Source organism: Balaenoptera acutorostrata, chromosome 17 (assembly GCF_949987535.1).
Source record: "Balaenoptera acutorostrata chromosome 17, mBalAcu1.1, whole genome shotgun sequence".
NCBI lineage: Eukaryota > Metazoa > Chordata > Mammalia > Artiodactyla > Balaenopteridae > Balaenoptera > Balaenoptera acutorostrata.
In genome coordinates this window covers 10,543,309-10,567,255 of record NC_080080.1, presented here as the reverse complement: position 1 = coordinate 10,567,255, position 23,947 = coordinate 10,543,309, and the positions used below count along the sequence as shown (strand labels likewise).

Here is a 23,947-nt window from a genome sequence, read left to right as displayed (position 1 = left end):
AGAGTGCAAAGAGCCTGGGCCAGGAGTCAGGAGACTGGAATTCAAAGCCCTGCCTAATTTCCTTCCCATCTTTAGGTCTCCGTCTCCACCTCTGAAAGCAACATGACTAAACTAGATCTGTGTGGGTCCTTTTCCTTCATGAGCTTTCTCCCAGCGGAATACAAAACTCGAAGCTTCTTCTAGCAAACCAAAAACAAGAATGAGAGAACATTTTGCTTCCCAATTTTAGGAATCTATAACTGGCAATCCAAGTATCTGATCAGCAGGAGATAATCAGTGCTCTACCACCAACCGGATGTATTTCAGCCAAAATCCAAGACAACTGGCATGAGAAATATGCTGAACCACACTATGAGAGGTGTCTATTAATTTTCCTGGGCTACTGCCAGTGGCTGTTGGACCCACATGGCAACTTCCATGGGCCCCTCAGAGACCAGACTCCTAGGCTGGCAAGCATCAGACTAGATTTTCTCCGAGGCCCCTTCAGCTCTGATGTCCAGAGTTCCCAGCACCCAGCCCAAAGGCAAGGCTATGATGGGCAGGAAGCCAGAAGGCAGCCAGCCGGAGAGCCCTGCAGCAACTCCAACCCAGAGTCGCGGTTCTTCAGCCGGGGCTGCAGGCAGCTCACGGGCAAAGACAGGTTAGTCAACAGTCCCAGACCAAGTATGCCAGGGTGGAGCTGGAAGCCACAGGGCCTTTTCCACTTCTGCCGAGCCCAGGGAGGACTGCTGGCAGCGCTGTCTCTGACTACAAAAGACAGAGATTTCAAGAGAGGTCCAACAAGAGGTCTCTGAAGAAGAGAGAAAAACAACTTTCCCTTTTTCTTCTCTACCCCAAACTATCTTTGTCTCTCTCTCTCCCCATCTCTGGCACTAGAAATCAAGTGGAGATAAGAAAAATAATCAGTAGACATCTGCAAGACAAAAAACAAAAAAACTAGCAGACAGGAAGGACAAAAGAGTGAACTAGAGATGAAACAGAAAGGCTTTCAGATCCAGAGATCCTGCATTCAGAGCATTCACTACTGTGTGACCTTGGCGAACACATTTTACCTCTCTGAGACTTGGTTTATTCATATGTAAAAGAATGATAAGAATGCTATCAGACAGGGGTTTTATTAGATGGTAGAAGTGGATAATGTTTTTTAAACCCTGAAGATGTATATAAAAGGCAAACAGCATTAGCTTGGACTAGCCGGCTAACAGGTTTGAGTCTCATTTTAGAAAGAGTATGAGTTCTGGTACATAAAGAAAGTGTCCTTCTCTCCTTGCTTCTATAGGCAAAGGTATTCTTCACTCACTGGCCTTTGCTGGTTATGTCCAGAGAAAACTCACCCTAAGTACCTCGGGACTGAGGGTTGAGCCACAGAGCCCAGAATTTTGCATGGGACAGTGGCATAGGGGAAGACCTGTTCACCTTTTGTTGTTTTATCTTAAAGAGTTCAGGGACAAAGTAAGCTTCTTAACCTTAAGCAATGCAAAGGACCAACTCTGATTTTATCTAAACCCTTCCTGAGACTTGTTTTTTTTAAGACTACAACCAAGTTTAGCAGCCACTATATAAAGGAGCACTTCCTATTACGTTTACCAGCTTTTAAGATTTAAGAGAAGTAATGCAATTGCATTCTAGAACACTGGGAGCTGATGAACAAGATCAGACTCCAAGCCCTGGCCATACAGGTCCTACATGTGAGATTCCCTAGAACAACACTTGAAGACTTAAAAGCATTTATCAAAGACTGATGACCTCTAGTCATGAGCATGGAAGAAGATGCCCCAAAGAACATGGATAAAAATGAAAACTTACACGGGGTGGGAGGAAACACATACAGATGAAGTCTGACTGGCATGCATGGAAACACTACAGATATGGGATTAATTCCCAAATCCACTACTTACCTTTTGTGTGATGCTGGGCAAAAGACTTAAGTATCATAAGATGAGGTCCATGGTAACAGTAGGGTCAACGTCAGCATGAAATAACAGTGTACAGGGCTGGCACACAGTAAGAGCACTAACAGCTGGTAACCACTGTTATTTTGGAAGAGGCCTTGATAAGGAACCTCCACTCCACACTTTCATTCATTTCTTCATTTAGCCAAACATTTCTATGCCTTCAGAAAGGACTGAACACCTCATGTGCCCATGCTAACACAAGCCAGCCTCTGATGCAAGACCCACACTTGACTGAAAACCCCCTTAAGAAAGTTTTTAGACTGTTGAGGGCAGGGCTGCTCATCTGAGCATGCCCAGGGTCCAGCACACTTCAGGGCATGTGTATGGACAATTTGTATATTGACCGGACGAGTGATTTAGCTTGTGTCACAGGATAATGCCCTATGTTATTTCCCCCACTTACGAGCTGCCCCTTTCTACCCTGTTAAGAGTGACGGCCCAACTGAACTCTCTCTCCAAGACCATCAGATTCGCCATAACCTAATCCAGGTAGCACCGCCCCCCCATACCTCCACTAGGCTGTACACAGCAAGCGCTCCCCCAAAATATGCTGAGTGAGTGCTGTTCCTGGATAATGCCAAATAAGTTCCTGCATTTGAATCTGAAAAACCACACGCAAATCTGTGAAAGCACAGGGGAGAAAAAACAGTGCATTTAAGTATTACCTTGAAGAACTCCCTGGAACATGAACATGAAGAAAATCCAAGCCACCTAGGAACTTAGGTACCTCTGTTTCATGAGACCAAAATGAGAAGGGACAATAAAAGTGAAGCCTCCTTGGGACTTTCCTGGTGGCGCAGTGGTTGAGAATCTGCCTGCCAATGCAGGGGACACGGGTTCGAGCCCTGGTCCGGGAAATCCCACATGCCGCGGAGCAACTAAGCCCGTGTGCCACAACTACTGAGCCTGCGCTCCAGAACCCGCGAGCCACAACTAGAGAAAGCCCATGCGCAGCAACGAAGAGCCAACACAGCCAAAAATAAATAAATAAAATAAATAAATTAAAAAAAAAAAAGTGAAGCCTCCTACGTTCTCTACAAAACCCCTGGAATATGTCTTTGTAGACATTTAGAACGTCTACTTTATGTCTTAACTGTTTAGGATTTCCTAACTCATTTACTTACTAGCCATTTGACCTTGGAGACAAATCACTTCATCACTTCACCTCAGTTTTCTTCTCTGTAAAATGGAGGTAACGACTGTCCCTCCTTCATAAAGCCTGTATGAGGGTTAAGTGTGATCACACGTGCCGTGTGTCTTCAATGCGCCTGGTACAGAGTAGCTGCTCAATAAATGGGCAGAACATGCCTCCTCCACTGTCACCAAAGACAAAAGTGCTGGGCCAATACTAAATAACGAAGCCGACCTGCGTGCATCATATTGGACTCTCCCTGTCACCAAGCGCTAAGTATGGACCAATCTAAGCCTTTTTTAAATGGAGAGTCTATCCTACTGTCTCCCCCGACAGTGGTCCCGGTATGTGCCTGCTTGCTGCCTTCTTCGGAAAGCTCTGCCTTCTCCTAGTCATTTACTCATAATTTCCAAACGGTCACAAGTCAAATGGCACACATCAGTGTGCTCTGGTTGCTGAATAAGCAAAACACTGGCTTTTTGCTTGGAAAACACTCACACACCAGCATGAAACCTTGGCAGCCCATCCGCTCTTGCCTCTCAAAAGCAGCCACTCATTGTGTGCCAGCCACGCCATGACTTCCAGAGTCACGTGGGACCCTTTGCCCCCAAAGGTGAAGCCCAGAAGTAAACTCTTTTCCTTTTTTACCACATATTTCTGATCCAGCTCCTTGAGTGCGCATCACAGAGAGACGAAAATAAAAGCGCCAACATCTGCAAAGCACAGAACTCTTTGCCGACAGGACACAGCAAAAGGGAGTGTGGGCTAATTTGGGGTTCCAAGCTAGGAGATCTAATACAATCTTTTAGGTGAGACTTAGGAATCCCAAAGAGCAAAAAAGTTCATAAGTAAAAAGGAAGACAATTAGTAGAACTAGAAAAAGATTAAAAAAAAAATTCTAAGCTGCCCAAATTAATTCCTATTCCTGAGTTCCCACATCACCAAAAAAGTACCCAGAAGTTCTATTCCTAAGAATAACCACAAGATAACACAAACAGCATTCTTAAAGTTTCCATATATCTCACTCATGAAGCGTAGGCCAACAAGATTTCGTGGTCTGCCCCCAAAATTTTCCTTATATTTTGAGGATAACAACCTTAAGCCCCATATTTTTTTTGATTAATTTATTTATTTTTTGGCTTCGTTGGATCTTCATTGCTGTGTGCGGGCTTTTCTCTAGTTGCAGCGAGCAGGGCCTACTCTTTGTTGCGGTGCGTGGGCTTCTCATTGCAGTGGCTTTTCTTGCGAAGCAACGGGCTCTAGGTGCGTGGGCTTCAGTAGTTGAGGCTCAGTAGTTGTGGCTCGTGGATTCTAGAGCTCAGGGTCAGTAGTTGTGGCGCACGGGCTTAGTTGCTCCGCGGCATGTGGGATCTTCCTGGACCAGGGCTCGAACCTGTGTCCTCTGCATTGGCAGGTGGATTCTTAACCACTGCGCCACCAGGGAAGTCCTAAGCCCCATAATTTTTAAGAACTGAATTCTGATCCACTCAAGATATTTATGCTAATGTACTTCTTCCACATACGTAAGCTCGGGTGGGGGGGATTAAAAATTCAACTGTGGTGATTGTCTATCAATTAAAAAACTAAAGGGCATATTTCACATTTATGCTAAAGGCAATCACTCATGAGTCCAACGTCATGGAATACAATTCAATAGTTAAAAGATGCAGACTGGAGACAACGACTTCTTGACCAGGACTGCACTTGAGTTCAGAAAAACAGTTACAAAATTATTGTGCCACTCTCTATGAAACATTCACTGTGATATTTTTGAGAACATATCAACGTACTCCAACATGACACTTCTGAACTTCCAGCCTGGTTCCAAGTCCTTCTCAAGTTCATAGGTGACCATGTTTGTATTATTGCCGGGTCCATTTTCCTATCTAACCTTGCAAAACAATATTCCTCACCAAAAAAATGTATCTGCTGCATTTGCTGTTAAATTTAGTAACCTCAAACGAAGATCAAGAGCAGCTGCATGTAATTTTAAAACATTAACCCTATCCTCTGGTGTGGCCGCAAAATGTGGGCCCATACCCCTACAAACAGCATCAACAACTATATACTTACCCTTATCACACCCCACACAAACAGAATACAGTGACACTATCCGAATGTGCAGAAAGGGAAAGTTAAAATAATTGACAGCTCTATTAGCAGGCACTGAAGAACTTCTCTAGAAGGAAAATAACCGCTCAGTCTAACCGATGTCACAGCCTTTAGAAGCATATACAATTAGTACAGAAGAAGGATGAAAAATGCTCCCATATCAGCATGTTTCAATTTATCACAATCAAGTGAAGGACAGACTTGTCATAGGGTTCAATGCCTGGCAAGTCCGTTTAATCCCAGACACCAAGCATCAGGCTGGTGCAACAGACAGGCAGTTGACAAAAACAAAAACAAAACAAAGAAAAGAGCCATTTACCTCTGGCTTTCCAACAAATCTAGTTAGATGATATTTCTCCAGCTGAATTTCAAAATTCAGTTCAATAACCCAACATTAACTTCAGAGAGACTCCAGAAGCAACCTCAACTGGCATAAAACATGCAGACTAATTTGCAGCATCAGGCCAGCAAAATAGGACCCAGCACTAGCAGGAACGTCTCCCCTCCTAAAATTTAGGGCCCCTGGGATTCTGAACACCAGTTCTGCTTGTAACCTGACCCAGAGCGAATATCAAAGCCTGCATCAAGAGCAGTGTGCCCACAGAAGCCCAAGCTTCTTAACGTTACAGAGGGGGAGCCATGGTGAGCTTAAATCAGAAAGCGCTTCCCAAACCTCAAGTAAACCAACCACACAATAATAATCTACGCAGGGAAAACGATCTGCCTTCCTAACTTCCCCCAATGCTGTCTTTTTCAGTTGAAATAGGTTTGGCTCCTTTGGAGGGTAGTGGTGCTTCATGGCACTTACAGATGGTGCCGAGTTCCAGGGCAAATGTCCTATTTTTATGGAGGTTCGGAGGCTTCTGCAGCTCCTCGGCTTGTGGGTTCCTCCTTACCTACCCACTCTGCCCAATCACTAATTCACTTAAAATTTTAAAGGAAACTGCTACACCCCTGGCTCTGCCCTGGGCACCCACAACCGTTCCCCGGAGGACCTAGATAAGAGGGGCTGTTCTTTCTGCAGTCTCAGGCCTCCCTGCTTCCTGTCTAGCCAGCTCTTCCAGTCAGCATCAGCCTCGGGTCTGCATTCACAGCTTAGGAGTTCCCTGTGGGCAGATCCTGCTGGCGCAGCAGCCTCAAACCCTACCAAACCATCCGGCCAGGGGAGGAGGGTGAGGACCAGCCTGCACTGATATCTCCTTCCACCCAGGGCTTCAGGACTAGAAGGGAGGAATCCCGGGGTGGAGGCAGTCCCGGCCTGAGCCCCCTCTCATTCCTTTGGGATTTTTCCACCGGCCCTCGCCTATGAAGCGAAGCCTGCCTGGCCAAGCCGGGCCTTGGAGAGCTGCATTCACTGACCATCTCCCAGTCCCTTGCTAGTGACCTTGGCCACAGGGCTTCGCCTCCCTCTGCCCTCGGTGGCCTGACACCACCTACTTCGCGGGTTACGAGAGGGTCACAAGGATGTGGAAAGCGCCTAGAAGCCTCCTTGGCACCCAGGAAGGGCGCAAGAGAGAGAGAGGACTTCCCTCTTCTTCTGCCTCGGGCTGTCCAGAGCCCGCTCAGTTCTCTCCCCACCTCCAGCTCCGGGGGAAATGGGGCGGGGGCTGCACATCCCAAGTCCTCCGATCACCTGGGAGCGCGGTGGGCGGAGGGGGTCCCGGAGGGGGTGTGGCTCCCCAGGCCCCAACATCCCCATCCTCCCCGGCTCAGAAATCGAAACAATCCAACTGCGAGGCGGCGGCCGCGAGGGGAGGCAGCGAGGCATCCCAGCGGGCGGGCCGGGGTCCCCGGCTGGGGGGCGGGCGCCGGGGGCGGGCGGGCGCCGGGGGCGGGGGGACGGGGTGCGCGGAGGGCACCGGCCCCGACCTACCTCTTCCAGCAGCGTCACGGTGTTCCTGCAGTTGTGCAGCCGCGTGGTGAAGCTGGACGTGGTGGGCGAGTTGTAGTCCTCGGTGGTCTCGGCGATAAACTCGGAGACGGAGATCTGGTCCGGCATCCTGCCGGGGAGGGCGAGACACAAGCGGGGGCGGGGGGTGAGTCACGGCGCAGACTCCCGGGGCCGCGGCCGGCCGGCGGCTCATGAACGCCCCGAGTGCAGCCCGCCACCCGCCGCCCGGCCTGGCGCGGCTCGAGATCCCGGCGGCGGCGGCGGCGGCAGGAGAAAGGGCTGGCGGCCGAAGCAGGCGGCGGCGGCGGCAGCGCTCGGCGCGGGGCCCTTCAAACTCCGAGCGGCGCGCGAGGCAGGGGGCTCTCGGGGACCCGCCTCCCTCTGCTCATGCCGGCGGCGGCGGGGGAAGGGACGCGGCGCTGCGCGGGGGCCCGGGCTGGGCAGGTCGGGGCGGCAAGCGCTGCCTCCTCACACTCTCTGACAGGCGGCGGCGCGGACACCGACTGACTGAGCACACACTCCTGCTGGCGGGCTGGCGGGAGGCGGGCGGCGCTCCCGCTACAGTCACGGGGACAAACAAGGAAGTGCTCTGCGCACGCGCCGCCGCCCCCTCCTCGCCGCGGCCCCCGCCCCGCCCCGCCGCCCCCGCCCCCAGCCCGGCCCCTGGGCCCCGCCCGCGCGCGCCGCCGCCTGGGACACGTTCCGACGCCCGCTCCCGGGCGGGGGTCGCGCTGGGCGGCGTAAGCCCGCGTCCCCGGGTCGCCCCCGAAGCGGTTACTCCGGCGAGCTCGTTACTCGAGCGTTTCGCAAGAAGGGGGACCAAAAAAAGTTGTGCGCGTTCTTTTTTAGCCCAGTGTGGGTGCAGGAAGCGAGGCCCAGAGAGCCGCCTCCTGCTGCGAGGGCCGCGGGCCCGGCGACAGGGGCACGGGGCGGCCCCCGCGGCCGCAGCGAGGAGCCGGCCCGGCGCCCGGGCTTGCAGCTGCCCGCTCGCCGGCTGCGGCCCTCACTCCCTTTCAGGGCGCTCACCGCCTTTGGAAGGCTAGTTTTGTGCAGTTTGCTTAAGTCGCTAAAATGCTAAGTGAAGACACATGAAGGGTTCTTACTTTTTTATAATTTTCTAATCTTTCATTTGCATTTTTTTTTTTTAACCTGAAGAACAGACGAGGGTCAGGGGTGTAAAAGGCATTTCCCGAGGTGCAAATGGTGTACAACGCCAAGCAGATGCCAAATTTCAGCGGAAAAATTACCAACAGATTGCTCATTCCTCGGCCCTGGCAGATGGCTGTTTTGCTCAATCTACTTAGTCCAAAGAATCCATTTAATTTCTCACCATTGATTGCGGATGAAATTGGTTTTGAAAAAAAAAAAAGCTAGGCCCTTAGGAAGCGCCTCAGGATTGGCTCCTGTAATCGGAGCCAATGGGAGCCGCCTGGTAAACTCAGCTCCCAAATGCTCCCCGCCCTGGGCAGAAGGCTGGCCCCGGGGCCTCCCCTGGGATTGAGTTCCTGCCATCTTGTATGGTTGTCTTGTTGTCTGACAACCTTCCCCAAACTACAACGGAGTGCCTCAAGGCAGGGAGGGACCTTGTGGACCTGTCTTAGCTTTGGGCCTGGGAGTGATTGTTGAATGAAAACGCACCTCCTCGCTCACAGACAGTAACTATTTACTGAGGCCCTCCTGTGTGCCCTGGAGAGCCAATAACTATTTACTGAGGCCCTGCTGTGTGCCCTGGAGATTCCGCAATAACAATGAGCTGCTCTCCTGACCTTACCTTCTAGTAGGGAAACAGACAAGCAACACTTATGTAATATAAAGTGGAGTACATACAGAGTAACAAAGTGATGCAGGTGCTATGGTATAAGAAGTGTTCAGAGAAGGCCTCTCTGACAAGGTGACATCTTGAGCGGAAAAGAGAATGAGGGGCTGCCTCGTGCTGTTGGCTATGGGATCTTGGCCTTCGGTTGCCTCCCAAGAAGAGGAAAGATGAGGGCACCAACCCCACGAGGCTGTTAAATGATAATGGATGAGAAAGTGCTTTGTGCACAGGAAAGCCACTGTGAGAGTTCCAGCTGTTTTGTCTACCTGTGCTGGCTGTCCTGAACCTGCACTGTGCCTCCAGGGAACTGCTCATTTATGTTAGGAAGGCAAGCATTTCAGCTAATGAAAGGAAGGCCTTGGTAAGGCAGCATAAACCAATAAAGACTCTTCCCTGGCAAAGTGAGGTGTTGAGACATCAGTTTTGAGAGGCATTCTAAAAAATAAGTAAAGAAGCAAACAGGCACCCTCCTTCTCCTCATTCACACTTTAAAAGTTTGGTTTGGGACACACCAAGGCTGAGGTTCTGGGGAGACAGCCAAATGGCCATTGCAGGCCATTTTAAGACCTGCACCCGGGGGCTTCCCTGCTGGTCCAGTGGTTAAAAATCCACCTTCCAGGGCTTCCCTGGTGGCGTAGTGGTTGAGAATCTGCCTGCCAATGCAGGGGACACGGGTTCGAGCCCTGGTCTGGGAAGATCCCACATGCCGCGGAGCAACTAAGCCCGTGAGCCATAACTACTGAGCCTGCACGTCTGGAGCTTGTGCTCTGCAACAAGAGAGGCCACGATAGTGAGAGGCCCACGCACCGCGATGAAGGGTGGCCCCTGCTTGCCGCAACTAGAGAAAGCCCTTGCACAGAAACGAAGACCCAACACAACCAAAAATAAATGAATAAATAAATAAATAATAAAAAATAATAATAAAGGAACTCCTCTAAAAAAGAAAAAAATTCGCCTTCCAATGCAGGGGACACGGGTTCGATCCCTGGTCGGGGAACTCATGCCACGGAGGCAACTAAGCCCGCGCTCAGCAATTACTGAGCCCAGGTGCTCTGGAGCCCATGTGCCACAACTAGAGAGAAGCCCGCGCACCACAGCGAAGAGCCCGCGCGCCGCAACGAGAGACCCCATGTGCCGCAACTAAGACCCAACGCAGCCAAAAATAAATAAATATTAAAAAAAAAAGAAAAGACCTGCACCTGGAGGTCACTTGCTCATGTGCTGTTGTTGACAGACTGGCGTATGAGCCACCAGAAGAAAATCCTACCTCTTTTCCCATATACTAACTGGGTCATCCTGCATCTAGAAGGTTCTGTGACTGGAGCAAATATGGCCGCCACTAGCTTGGGCTAATGAAGCTCTCTGAGCCTCAGTAACCGCATGCTACCCCATGCAGCAGTTGAGAGCCCAACACCCAGCACTTAGACTTCCATCCATTCCAGGAAGGCCTTCCTCTAGTCTGGAAATCAATTTAGACTTTGATTTTGCATTATTTCTACCCTTCCCTCTATTCCAAGTTGTCATCGAATGCCTGTCACCTCCTCTGGGCTGGTAGCTGCTTCCATCCCATATGTATGGCTTAGAGTAAACACTCGATAAATATGAGCCATTATGAAAAGCCTAGAGTCGGTGAATAATTGCCTCAATTCCAGGAGGCCTGGATTCCAGAGCTTTCTCTCCTAATAACTGATGCTGTCACCTTGGGCCTTGGTGCCATCACTTGTAAAATAAAGGGGTGGGTGTGTCAAAATGACCACACAGATCCCTCCCAGCTGGAGCTGAGTCTGTGTATCCCCTCAGCTCTACAGACGCAAGGAATAAAGATTGTTACAACAAGCTAAGCTAACTGCGATGGTCAACAGCGGGGATTTCTTTCTTGACGGAATTCACCAGAGTCCAAACTGCTGCCACCAATTGTTTCAGTTTCATTTGAAGATTATGTTATGTATCTGCTCCTCCTCCCCATCTCCTCCGGCCAAGAAAGGAGTATGTGAACAATGAGATATTGTGCCCGGGTAAATATATACCTCCTTAGACTGGGCTGCAATTAGAATTTCAAAGGTTCACACCTCCACCCACCATTTCTAGGGTTCATGGGCCATAATCCTTTTTAAATTTGAAACCATGCCCTGAAAACCATTCCTGGCTATCTTTTGCGAACAGAATCTGATGCAGGCAAAACTTAAATGCTGGATTCCTTTGTGCAGAGCTGCTCAGAAATATACAGCATCCCTTCCGGAGCCAGGAAAAATACACACACATACTCGTACACATGTGTACGCATACTTGTGCGCACCCAGCTCTGGCTAAAGCACACATCCTCTTTGTTTTCTTCGTCATCATCCCCATCAAACACCATTCGACACCCTTGGACTCAGCATGCCTGTTTACTCTGAGCACTGCTGACCAAGGTGAGAATGGTCCTTACAGAATACTTTACTTCTCCTTGAAAAGTGGCGATAAGAATAGCGATGGCTTATTCCCCTGGTCAGCAATGGCACTGCTGACCCCTCAGTCATCAGGGATTGTCTGAGTTAGGTTCCCAGTTGCAGGCTCCACTCATCCATCTGCCTAACAACCGAGGAGGTGCATTTACAAGACAGCTGACAATGCACCGAGAGTGGCAGAGTGGGGAGGGGGCGTGAGGTGCTCTCTGGGCACGAGAAACCAAGAGGAGCTACTGGTACTCTGATCCAGGGTGCTAGGCAGTGGCCCAAGCTGATGGGATTTCCGGAATTACAGCATTCCTCAAAGGCTCCCAGTGCCTTCATGGGACAGGGACAATGGGTGGTGTGGGAAGAGAATATGCTTTGTGTTAACTGGGACCTGGGTTTGAATCTCTACTCTGTCACTTATTAGCCTTGTTTTCTCATCTGCAAAATTAGTGTAATAATAAAACTACTAAACTACAGGTTGTGTTACGTGAAATAAAGTGAGAAGGTATGGATAAAGCAGTTTGAATAATCAGCCAATGTTAGTTCCCTTTAAACTCCCTTTTTATGTGAAGTATGACTATAAATACATCTTTTTTCATTCCAAGACTCAGATATCTCCCTAAATTAATCACCTGGAGGAGGAAAGAAGAGGGGCAAGGGGAGATTGCACAGTAATTCCCAAAGTCTGGGATCTCAGATTTGGGAACCGTCTTTAGAGACCTTGTTTATTCTTGTAAGTATCCCTTGTGAGGTCAGATCCATGAGTGATGGATTCTGGAAGTAAATGAACAGTATCTAGAATCAAATAGGATGAATACTAATCAGGATCAGAACTGAATTGAGGCCATAAAATTAAAGCCTCTTTTTCATGGAACACAGTTCCTGTAAAGAAGGATATTCTGACCAAGACAACTTCTAGAGGACAGAACAGGGCATTTGTTTCATAATAGCATGAGTTATAGGCTGATTCTCATGAGGAAGACTTGGCCTCACATCTCTACCACATAGCAGCTATTAGACCTCATTAAAGTAATTCATGTCTCTGAGTCTCGGTTTTCACATCTGCAAAATGGGGGCAATGTTAGTAACTATCTCTTAGTGCTCTCAGGAGTCTATGAGCTAAAGCCCATAAAGTGCTTAACAGGGTCTGAGACATCATAAGTGGACAATACTTTTCAGGTATTATGGGAATATTGAAAACCTTATCTGGAGATAAAAATTCTGATATTCCTCCCCCCCAAAAAAAAAATTTACTGAGAACTGCAATATACCTGATGCTTTGCTAAGTATAACATTTTGGACACACATATCCTTCTTTAAACTTCATGACAACTTTATAAGGTAAGTATGATTATCCTAAACTTACCAGACAGAAACCCGAGGATACTGAGGGGTAGGATAGTATTGGGTTGGCCAAAAAATTCGTTCGGGTTCTTCCATAAGATGTTACGAATGAACATTTTGGCCAGCCCAATACTTACTGAGCTCCCGTCCTGGGCCAGGCACTGCCCTGGTTGTTATATAGGCAGTGTCTGAATTCATCCACATAACAGTCGTGACGTGGGAGCATTACAATAATGGAAACCAAGACACAAGGTGATCTCACTGCAAGTTAATGTCCCAGAGCCCAGCAGACGAAATCCAGGGCTTTTTCTACTGCCTGCAAAAATCAGGCTCTCAATGATACCTCTCATAGTGCTACTCCGTTAGATGTCTTTCCCGACTCAGGCAACCAAAGAAAGGACTGTTAGTTCCTTATTTCACCTGATACCTTATTAATTTGTTTTCTATCATCTTAACAAAGTGTGGGAAGAAAGGAAAGCGCTGCGGGGGGCAGGAGGAGGGAGGGATGCATTGGATTCCACGTGTTTTACTGTCAGGCTCACGTTGCCATATTCGACCTACACTGCAGACTGCTTCGCTCATGTGCCTTGTATGAGTGCATCCCAAGTACGCTTATACTATTTCATGTAATAAAAAAAGAGCCTATTCTAGTCTCCAATGTACTTTATTTAAATACTCCAAGTAAAACCACTGGAGTGTTCTCAGTAAGTGACGAGGAGAATATGGTTTGTTTGGAGACAAAAAACTAGCTCTCTGTTCCCTGACTGTTCCTTCTGAGGGAGATAAGGAAGAAAAGTCAGGCAGAGTGCTGGGGACCCAGAAGACTCAGAATCCTGGTGTAAATATCAACTGAAAGAACTCAGGAATATATTTCTGCTCTATCCTGTAAGAAAATAACATCAACTAACAATTGTTGTGCTTACTATATGCCCTGCACGATTCTGCATTGCAGCAGGCCTGCCCTCACTTCACACTCACAGCAACCACATAAAGCAGGCGCTGGTATTATCCCCATCTTATACCTGGGGGAAACCTGGAGCTTAGAGATCACCTTGGCAAGTGGTGGAGCCAGACTGACTGGTCCGATTTCACAGCCATGTGATCAGCCTCCGGACAATGGGTCCACAGCCCTAGGATGATTTTCTGTTGGAGTCGATGTGTTATCTTTTTTCCTACTGGGGAACTCATTACAAGCCCAACTCAAACTCAAACGCAGGCTTGGCTGTTCTGGAGAGCACTCTCCTATTGCCCCATTCCTCCAGTTGGGATTAATCTTCACAGGTATGTTTGCAATGTAGGCTCTCTTACTTTTTATTTTTTTATTTTTTTTTAATTTATTATTATTATTATTATTATTTTGACTGTGTTGGGTCTTCGTTTCTGTGCGAGGGCTTTCTCTAGTTGTGGCAAGCGGGGGCCACTCTTCATCGCGGTGCGCGGGCCTCTCACTATCGCGGCCTCTCTTGTTGCGGAGCACAGGCTCCAGACGCGCAGGCTCAGTAATTGTGGCTCACGGGCCTAGTTGCTCCGCGGCATGTGGGATCCTCCCAGACCAGGGCTCGAACCCATGTCCCCTGCATCGGCAGGCAGACTCTCAACCACTGCGCCACCAGGGAAGCCCGGCTCTCTTACTTTGTGTGAAGGTTACTGGCATCACTGGGAGGGACTTCAGACTCCCTACACGTGGAGAGATGAGAACCACCCCTACCCCGCCCCCTGCCCAGAGACAAATAACTCTGTTAGTGGAGGGGCTTGGCTCAGAACTCCATCTTCCTACTGAGTTTCCTGCACTACAAAATTCCCGGACTGTCAATCCTTGAGGGCACAGGGAGACTAAATTGTACCCTTATCTGTATCACCTACATCCCTGCAGAACTAAGGGAGGGACAAGAGATTCCTAGAGCCCCAGGCTTGGCACTTTACAAGCACCATCTCCTGAAATCTTCCCCAGTAGCCTCGTGAGGGCCCACCCTGTCTGTTGAGAACTCAGATGCCAATCTCCTCAAGGACAACAGTTAATAAACAGAGAACTGCTATTCACAGCCGGTCCGAAACCAAACCCTGCAGCCTTTTCCTTCCCCATGGAAGGCACTGCCTAGTACAGGTTCCCTGTGGATCCCCAATAAATGTGTTTTGGATCGAGCCAGCTTTTTTTTATGAGCTACATCTTTTCTAATATAAGTAAAACAACATCCAGTGAAGAAAAATTGTGGTGTTATACAGGATTCTGAAAAATGAGAAACACTTAAAGAACATCCAGGTTTCTTTTCTTTTTTCTTTTTTTTTGATGAATTTGTCTTAGTTTCAGTTTAGTGGCTCACACTTACTCAGGCCCACGTCTGTGCAACTCAAGACTGAGAACATGCCTCTTTTATGACCCTTTTCCAAGGCACTATTTTCCAAATATTGATATTTCTCCCACTAGACCGTGAGGTCCTTGAGACCAGGGGGTTTTCCATTTGCTGTTACAATCCCAGAGCCCCTGGTGCTTAAGGGATACGTACTGAACAGATGGAGGGAAGAATGAATGAATGAATGAATGAGCATTTACCTTGGGGGAGGGGTGTAAGAGAAATTGGGAGAGGAGAACTAGAAAGAGGAATCCTGGTTCTTAAAGAGTCTCTCCAGTCATCTGACATCATCATAAACTACCAGAGTTGGAAAGAATTTCAAGAATAATATGGTTACCAACACTTTCACTTTCCGGACAAGGAAACAGATTCTCCAGTGGTTAAATGACTTGCCCAGCATTCCCTGGCAAAATTGTGGGAAATCAGGGCCAGACCCCAGGTATGCTGGTTCCCAAGGGTTGCCCCACTCCTCCACCTTAACCAGTTACATTTCAAGGAAGGGATTAAAGACCTTGCCGTTAAGAAAAGTATCTGAAGCTCCCATTTAAGAACGGATTATGGGGCTTCCCTGGTGGCGCAGTGGTTGAGAATCTGCCTGCTAATGCAGGAGACACGGGTTCGAGCCCTGGTCTGGGAAGATCCCACATGCCACGGAGCAGCTGGGCCCGTGAGCCACAGCTGCTGAGCCTGCGCGTCTGGAGCCTGTGCCCCGCAACGGGAGGGGCCGCGATAGTGAAAGGCCCGCGCACCGCGATGAAGAGCGGTCCCCGCACCGCGATGAAGAGTGGCCCCCACTTGCCGCAACTAGAGAAAGCCCTCGCACGAACCGAAGACCCAGCACAGCCAAAAATAAATAAATAAATAAATAAATAAATAAAATAAAAAAAAAAAAAAAAAAAAAGAACGGATTATGTTGGTCTTTGCATCACGGTATCAAGGAATGCCTGTCAACATTTGCCTACCATTTAAAACTGTAACTACAGGGCTTCCCTGGTGGCGCAGTGGTTGAGAATCCGCCTGCCCATGCAGGGGACGTGGGTTCGAGCCCTGGTCTGGGAAGATCCCACATGCCGCAGAGCAACTAAGCCCGTGTGCCACAACTGCTGAGCCTGCGCTCTAGAGCCCACAAGCCACAACTACTGAGCCCTCGTGCTGCAACTACTGAAGCCCGCGCACCTAGAGTCCATGCTGTGCAACAAGAGAAGTCACCGCAGTGAGAAGCCCGCGCACCGCAACGAAGAGTAACCCCTGCTCGCCACGACTAGAGAAAGCCCGCGGGCAGCAACGAAGACCCAATGCAGCCAAAAATAAATAATAAATAAAATAAATTTATTAAAAAAAAACAACTGTAACTACATAAAATTTGGCATAGGACCACTTAACTGATTCCCCCAACTTTGAGCAAGAAGACTGTGAGTATAGCATGAGCCCAGAGTCACACCCACCCCCGTTATCACTGTCTTGCCTCTTTCTCTTCTTTCCTGCTCTCCAAAAACCAGCTAAGCCAGGGAGCTTGAGGGCAATCAGTGTCGGTGCATGGACATTCTAAGTCCTCCCCTCGCACCCTTTGCCCTTCCTTAAGAGCCCCTTTATAAAAGGTTAGAGGTCACAAGAAATAAGGAGAGAGATGTTTTGTAACCTGAACATTGGGAGTCAGTCGTGACGTTTTAGTAAACAACCCTCCCCTCCCCCAATCCAGGGCAGCCCTGCGGCACAGAGCGTAGATGAGATTTCTCCTTCTGCCAAACCCACTTTACTCTCCCTTTCCTTGTTTGGACATTTTCAGAGATAAGACCATTGTCTCCCGAGTCCCTGAGGACATCCGCCAGTGGGCGCAGAGGTATTAGGTTGGAAGCCATCAGTTCAGTTCCATTCACAGTTACTGAGCAGCACTATAATCCTCCCAGAGGTTAAGAATGTGTGATCTGGGTTCAGATTACCTGGGTTCAAATCCCAGCCCTGCCACTTAACAGGGATGGCTAACCTTAGCGAGTTACTTAATGTCACTTTCAAAGGAGGTCGTCCTTTAAAAGGAGGATGGTGAGGAGATCTCTCTCGCTCCTAAGGTTGCTGTGAGGTATAAATGAGATAATCCATGCAAGATGCTATAGCACAGTGCCAGTATATAGTAAATGATCAATAAATGTTAGCTACTAATACCATTATTTGTCTTCAAAACAGGTCCTATGCTAGACTCTTCAGGAGCCAAAAAGACACCTAAGATACAGCCCCTGTCCTCATATGCAGACAGAGATACAAGTCTGCAGCACAACTGCCAAAATGCTCAAAGAACTCAGACAGAAAATAAATGTGTCTTTCAACGATGTGACCTATGAATGTGAAGTCCAAAAAAAAGGTCCTTTCATATATGACTATCTCTCTGATTTGCCCAGAGCCCAGTTAGACCTATTGTTACGAGCACTTTTCGAAGCTGCCTATCATCTGAAACATTACTCAAGAAGAAAAATTTGATAAATGACAGCTTTGTGACTTTAGCACTGAGAAGGAACATGGCATTGCCAGGGAGGTCAGCTCCTTTTCCTTGGCCAAATCATCTCACCTCCTCTGGCCTCATTTCCCAGGAGCCTGGGGCAGAGGCTCTCTGAGGTCCTAGGGCAATAATATCCTATAATTTGATGAATTCTTTTTTTATATCAGTGTTACAACCAACCCCAAACACCAGCTCTGCCTCAAGATCTACTTGTAAGCCAAGAACGGTCTGGAGGTCATTAGTTCTGGGTTGGGGGCCGCTGTTATAGGCACCCTATATTATAGGAATCTATCACAGTACCCAGCTGTCGCTTTTCAAAAATATGATTTCACCTGTAATGTATTTGAACCCACATAACAATGAGCTGTATTATAATAGAATTTTCCTGTAATTATGTCAAATGTAGGGAATCGCTCTATTTGAAAAAAGAAAATTGCCCACCCACTGCAGAGTTTTCTGCCTAGCATATGCTACTTGGTTAACATCTTTCTCAAATGTGAACATTCCAAATCACACTAGAGGCTCTAATTTAAAAAAACAAAAACTCTACAATTGCTAGCTAAGCTTCTGACAGAAGCATTTAGCTTCTGTGCCCTGTTCTTTATTTTGTTTATTGTTTTTGAAAAATTAGTCTTTTTGCTGTGGTCTTAGAGGTTTAGAGGTATTATACAAACCAATTTATAAAATTGCTATGTTTAAGTGGAAAGCAGAGAACTCACTGTTGATTGGATGTGGAGATGATTATTTTCAATTATCTTTTGTTTTACTTTTGTGAATAAATTGACTTTTCCCCTACTATTTGGTTTTGGGAATTAACTTTCATTTACCCGCAACAAATTTCAGCATCTTGAACTTAGTAGTTCAAGACAGACCTTGTAGGACACTGATTACATTTTTTGTCTGCCTTACAAATCCCCTTCTTTTAGGAATGACCCTCTCCTTAACTCCACATGATTCTCCAGAGACTGTCAATCATATGTTGCTACGTTCCCAACCAAAGGGCTGGACCAAGCTGTCTAGAGTATCCCAGACTCCTGAAAGCAGCATCGATGGGTATTCCGATAGGCATTAAACTCAAGCAAGGTCAATCAGGGAGCTTTATGGGGGTCTGATATGGAAGCTAGGGTAAACAGCAACGTGTCTCTTCTCTAGGTCTAGCTCAAAGGACCTAGGAAGCCTTTAGTTGCTGATGACCACCTTTTCCACACATGAGAGAGCTTGCCTAAGAATGCTAACCAAAAGACAGCAAGAGACGGAGGGAGGCGGAGACAGGAAGAGTCGTGGTGACATCACTTGAATCACTGGACTACAGAATCTCTCCCATGCCTGCTGCCAGTCCTGGACTTCCCAGGTATATGAGCAGTGATACTTCTTTTTTAGCGTAAGCTGGTCTGAGATGGGTTTCTACCAATAAAACAAAAAGAGCCCTGGCTAATCTTTTCCTGGGTTCCAGTGCCATCTTCACAGTTAGTAGATGGGTTACCCTGGACAAGTTATTCACTGTCTCAGAGCCTCAGCTTCCTCATCTGTAAAATGGGGATACTAATATCCACTTCAAAGGTTTGTTAAAAAGAGCAAATTAGGTAATACACATAACAGAATGGGAGAAAATATTTGCAAATCATATATCTGATAGAGTCTAGTATCCAAATATATAAACTTTTTTTGTTTTGTTTTGTTTTAATGTTTATTTTTTGGGCTGCATCGGGTCTTCATTGCTGCCCACGGGCTTTCTCTAGTTGTGGCAAACGGGAGCTACTCTTTGTTGCAGTGCGCGGGCTTCTCATCGCGGTGGCTTCTCGTTGCAGAGCACGGGCTCTAGGCGCGCAGACTTCAGTAGTTGCAGCACATGGGCTCAGTAGTTGTGGCTCGCGGGCTCTAGAGCACAGGCTCAGTAGTTGTGGCGCACGGGCTTAGTTCCTCCGCGGCATGTAGGATCTTCCCAGAGCAGGACCCAAACCCGTGTCCCCTGCACTGGCAGGCGGATTCTTAACCACTGCGCCACCAGGGAAGTCCCATAAACTCTTAAAATTCAACAACGAGAAGACAAATAACTAATTTTTAAATGGACAAAGGACTCAAATGGACATTTCTCCAAAAAAGATATAAAGCGGGATAATAAGCACATGAAATGTGCTCAATATCATCAGTCATCAGGGAAATGCAAATCAATACCACGAGACACCACTTCACAGCCACTAGGTATGGCTATAATAAAAAAGTTGGAAGGTAACAAGAGTTGGAGAGGATGTGGAGAAATTGGAACCCTCATACATTGTTAGTTGGAATGTAAAATAGCGCAGCAGCTTTGGAAAACAATCAGGCAGTTCCTCAAAAGGTTAAGCATAGTGTTACCATATGACCCAGCAATTCCACTCTTAGGTATACACCCAAGAGAAATGAAAACACACATTCATGCAAAAACTTGTACACGAATGTTCACACCAGCATTACTCATAATAGTCAAATAGTGGAAACAACCTAAATGTCCAACAGACAAATGGATAAACAAATTGTGGTGTATTCATGCAATGGAATATTATTCAGCCACAAAAAAGGAATAAAGTACTGATACATGCTACAACATGGATTAAAATTGAAAACACATTATGCTAAGTGAAAGACACAAAAGGTCACAAATTATATGATTCCATTTACACAAAATGTCCAGAAAAGGCAAATCCATAGAGACTGAAAGCTGACTAGTGGTTGACAGGGGCTGGGGGAAGGGAAGAAGGAGTGACTCTGTGGATATGGGATTTGGGGGAGTGGTGAAAATGTTTTGGAATTAGATCATGGTGATGGTTACACAACTTTGTGAATACACTAAAACTCCCTGAATTGGACACCTTAAAAGGGTAAATTTTATGCTATGTGAATTATATCTCAATTTAAAAAATACTATGCTGATGCAGGTAGAAGGCACAACCTACCCATTTATAATAACTATAATGGCCACCATTTAGTACCTATCATGTACAAGGCAACTTACACACATGGTTTTGTTTAAACCTTACAACAACTCTACAAAGTAGCTATTACTCTCCTGCTGTTTTATGGGTAGGAAACTGAGGCTCAAAGAAGTGGTCCTGCACCTAGTAGGTGGAGGAACTAAGGTTCAAACACAAGTCTGTCTGAATTCAAAGTTCAAGCCCTTTCTACTATACTACACTCTTTGTACCAATAGCACCTTGCTGGATGTGTCAGGGACTACTGGTTACGTCCCCTCTATCCAGTCTCCCTTTCTTCAGTAAGAGAGCCCCATTTGATTCAGGGCAGCAATGTATTCAGCCAAAAGACTCATCTGCCAGCCTCCACTATAAGATGGTATAGCTGTGTGCCTAAGTCTAGCCAGTGAGATGTAAGCTGAAGTACTATGTAGGCCTTTGAGGAAATGTTTTGAAAGGAACTACTTCCGCTAGAGGAGAAACCCTGTTATCCTTCCCCCCTTCTTCCATCCTGCTGCTTGTAATGCGGATGTGATGGCTGACACTCCAGCAACCATTTTGGATCATGAGATAATATGATAAGGATGGCTCAACCGGACAGACAGAAACAGCTTGGGTGCCTGATAACCACGGAGGCACCATCTGTCTTTGGACTATCTCCAGACTTCTTTGGTCTGGGAGAAAGAGGGGGAAAAAACCCTAATTGCTCATTTTATTTGGATTTTTCTTTATATGCAGTTGAAATATAATCCTAGTTTATACACTGGACCTATGCACATACTTAACTAACTAAGAATGTATAAAAACAGCTAATCTCAGAAGTGGTCAAATTCTAAGGATTCTACCGGAGTCATTTTGTCCTCTGTGTTTTAGACTCTATATTCAGAGGCTTAGAGGTTCTATTGAATTATTCTGGAGACAGTCACCAAGGCCTATTTGGCAGAGTTATAGAATCAGTGAAGAGACTGGTCTCAATTTACCAAGTACAGGCATTACATATTATAAGAACTTAAATTTCATCTCAGGAATTGCTTCATACATACAGTCACAGAAGAGCCATTAGGCTTCCACAGACTGGATTTCTGAAGAAGCAAATTTATTTACACAACCTTTTCACAATTTGGTTAAGAGAGAAGAGACAGAACAGATTCTAAACAGGAAATAAGATGATAAAGATCAAAGACTTCTCTGTTTTAAAATCAATGCTCTGCCCAGTCTTTCCAGAGCAATCATTTAAAATTCCAGAGTTATTTTTCCTGCCAGAAAGACAAATGGTAGTGGTCTTTCCACACCTGACAAAGAATTGCAGTTTCGTTTTCGTTTACAAGAGATAGATGTGATACTTACTAGTCGATTATATTATTTATAACGCAACAGTAGGTTGGTACAATATTTTGGGGTCAAGAATGGGTTTTCTTTGATTATCCTTCCTTCTTATTAGGGTTCTTAAGAATTCAAGCCACAATGATGTAAGTGAGGATAAACATTTGGAGGAAGGAAAGATTTTTCCACACTGCTTTTTTTTTCTGTAGCTTAATATATCTGATATTCTACACATTATGGAAGGCTAGAGCTGGTAACCCAAATACTCTTTATGAGGGTAAAGGGTTTTAATTTTATTTTGTTATCTTGTGTTATAGGCTATGTGTCTGTGTATGTGTGCAAGTAAGTGAGAAGAGAGAGAATTCAGATTAATTTAGATTAATTCAGATTAAAATTTATTAAAATTTATTACTATCCTTCCTCCAGACCTGGGTGGAATTTTTACCCTACTTTTTCCTTTTCTAAGAGTATACATGTGGGACTTGGGTGGAATTTTTACCCTACTTTTTCCTTTTCTAAGAGTATACATGTGGGACTTCCCTGGTGTCACAGTGGTTAAGAATCCACCTTGCCAACGCAGGGGACACGGGTTTGAGCCTGGGTCCTGGAAGATCCCACATGCCGCGGAGCAACTAAGCCCATGCGCCACAACTACTGAGCCCACGTGCCACAACGACTGAAGCCCATGCGCCTAGAGCCCGTGCTCCGCAACAAGAGAAGCCACCGCAATGAGAAGCCCGCGCACTGCAACGAAGAGTAGCCCCCCCTCGCCGCATCTAGAGAGAGTGCACATGCAGCAACGAAGACCCAACGCAGCCAAAAATAAATAAAATAAAATAAATAATAAATTTTTTTTAAGAAAAGAGTATACATGTGGGAATTCCCTGGAGGTCCAGTGGTTAGGACTCCGCGATTCCACTGCCAGGTCCCAGGTTCCGATCCCTGGTGGGGTAAGATACCGCAAGACGAGGGGCACAGCCAAAAAAAAAAAAGAGTATACATGTATGCATGTGGACGCACACACACACCATCTCATCTCTTCTAGAACCTAGGAATCAGGAAGTAAAGCACGCAGATCCCCAGGGAGCCAAATTCATTTCTACAAAGTCCACGCACCAGAATTCACGCATTTAATCACAGGAGCCCCCTCAGCTCTCACTTCAACCTTATTTCTCTTACTTTACACTCAATTCTAACAGGTTTGGTGAGCTGGTTTTTAAGACCTCAGCAAGCTGAAGGGAGCAGTTATGCCAGAAACAGTGTGAAGGGGCTACTTCTTTCCAAAGAAGAAGAAGAAAAAAAAAAAAACCAACAAAAAACTGTAGAAATTTGCTAACACACACCCCCCACAAGAAAGAAATTCTAAATACCTGCGTCTGCTAGTGAGGGCAAACCATTCTGCTCAACTGACGCCAGTCTCAATAAGAAGTGATATGCAAAATGATGAACCTTTGTAATCAAGAGGTTTGAGACATGATGCTATAGCCTAGGCACCATGCCAGGTGCAGGTCTTTTAGGAGGGTTTTCAATCAGACCAGTAAAAATAACATAAAACAAAAAGTACTGGTGCCCAAGGGCTTTGCAGAAAATGCCAACTTCTCAAGGAAAGCAGCATGACCAACCTGAACACAGAATAGGATTCAAAAGACCTGGGGTTGGGGACGTCCCTGGTGGTCCAGCGGTTAAGACTCCGCACTCCCAGTGCCGGGGGCCCAGGTTCAATCCCTGGGAACTAGATCTCACATGCCGCAACTAAAGATCCCACATGCCGCAACTAAAGATCCCACGTTCCACAACTAAGACCTGGCACAGCCAAATAAATAAATAAATATATTTTTTTAAAACCCAAACAAACAAAAGACCTGGGATCAAATCCTGACACCACTATATACAAGCTGTATGAACATTAGGCAAAAGACTCAAATTTCCTTATCTCTGCAATTGGCTAAAGACAGCAACATCCGAGGTTGTTGTGAATTTAAATAAGCTAATATATGCGAGAAGACATCAGTGTTCTATAAATGTTCATTCAACCCAAAGAACTGAAATGCGAATCTTCCTTGTATTCCATGAAACTATTTTTATAATTATTATTTGCTCTGATGATGTCAATTAAAATCAAAGAATAATATGAGCCAGCAATTCCACT

The 23,947-nt window shown here is 46.6% G+C and overlaps 1 protein-coding gene across 4 annotated transcripts in view; it reads right to left on the bottom strand.

Moving 5' to 3' along the window:
- The window catches only part of ASAP1 (ArfGAP with SH3 domain, ankyrin repeat and PH domain 1), a 355,141-nt gene that overhangs the window by 264,847 nt on the left and 66,347 nt on the right, over nt 1–23,947 (bottom strand). For 3 of the 4 annotated variants that reach the window (XM_057531792.1, XM_057531791.1, XM_057531793.1), the window contains one exon: nt 7,073–7,199. In XM_057531792.1, coding sequence (XP_057387775.1) covers nt 7,073–7,199 — 127 coding nt within the window. Of the gene's footprint in view, nt 1–7,072; nt 7,200–23,947 lie in introns of those variants that run through there. The other variant, XM_057531794.1, reaches the window with a different exon arrangement.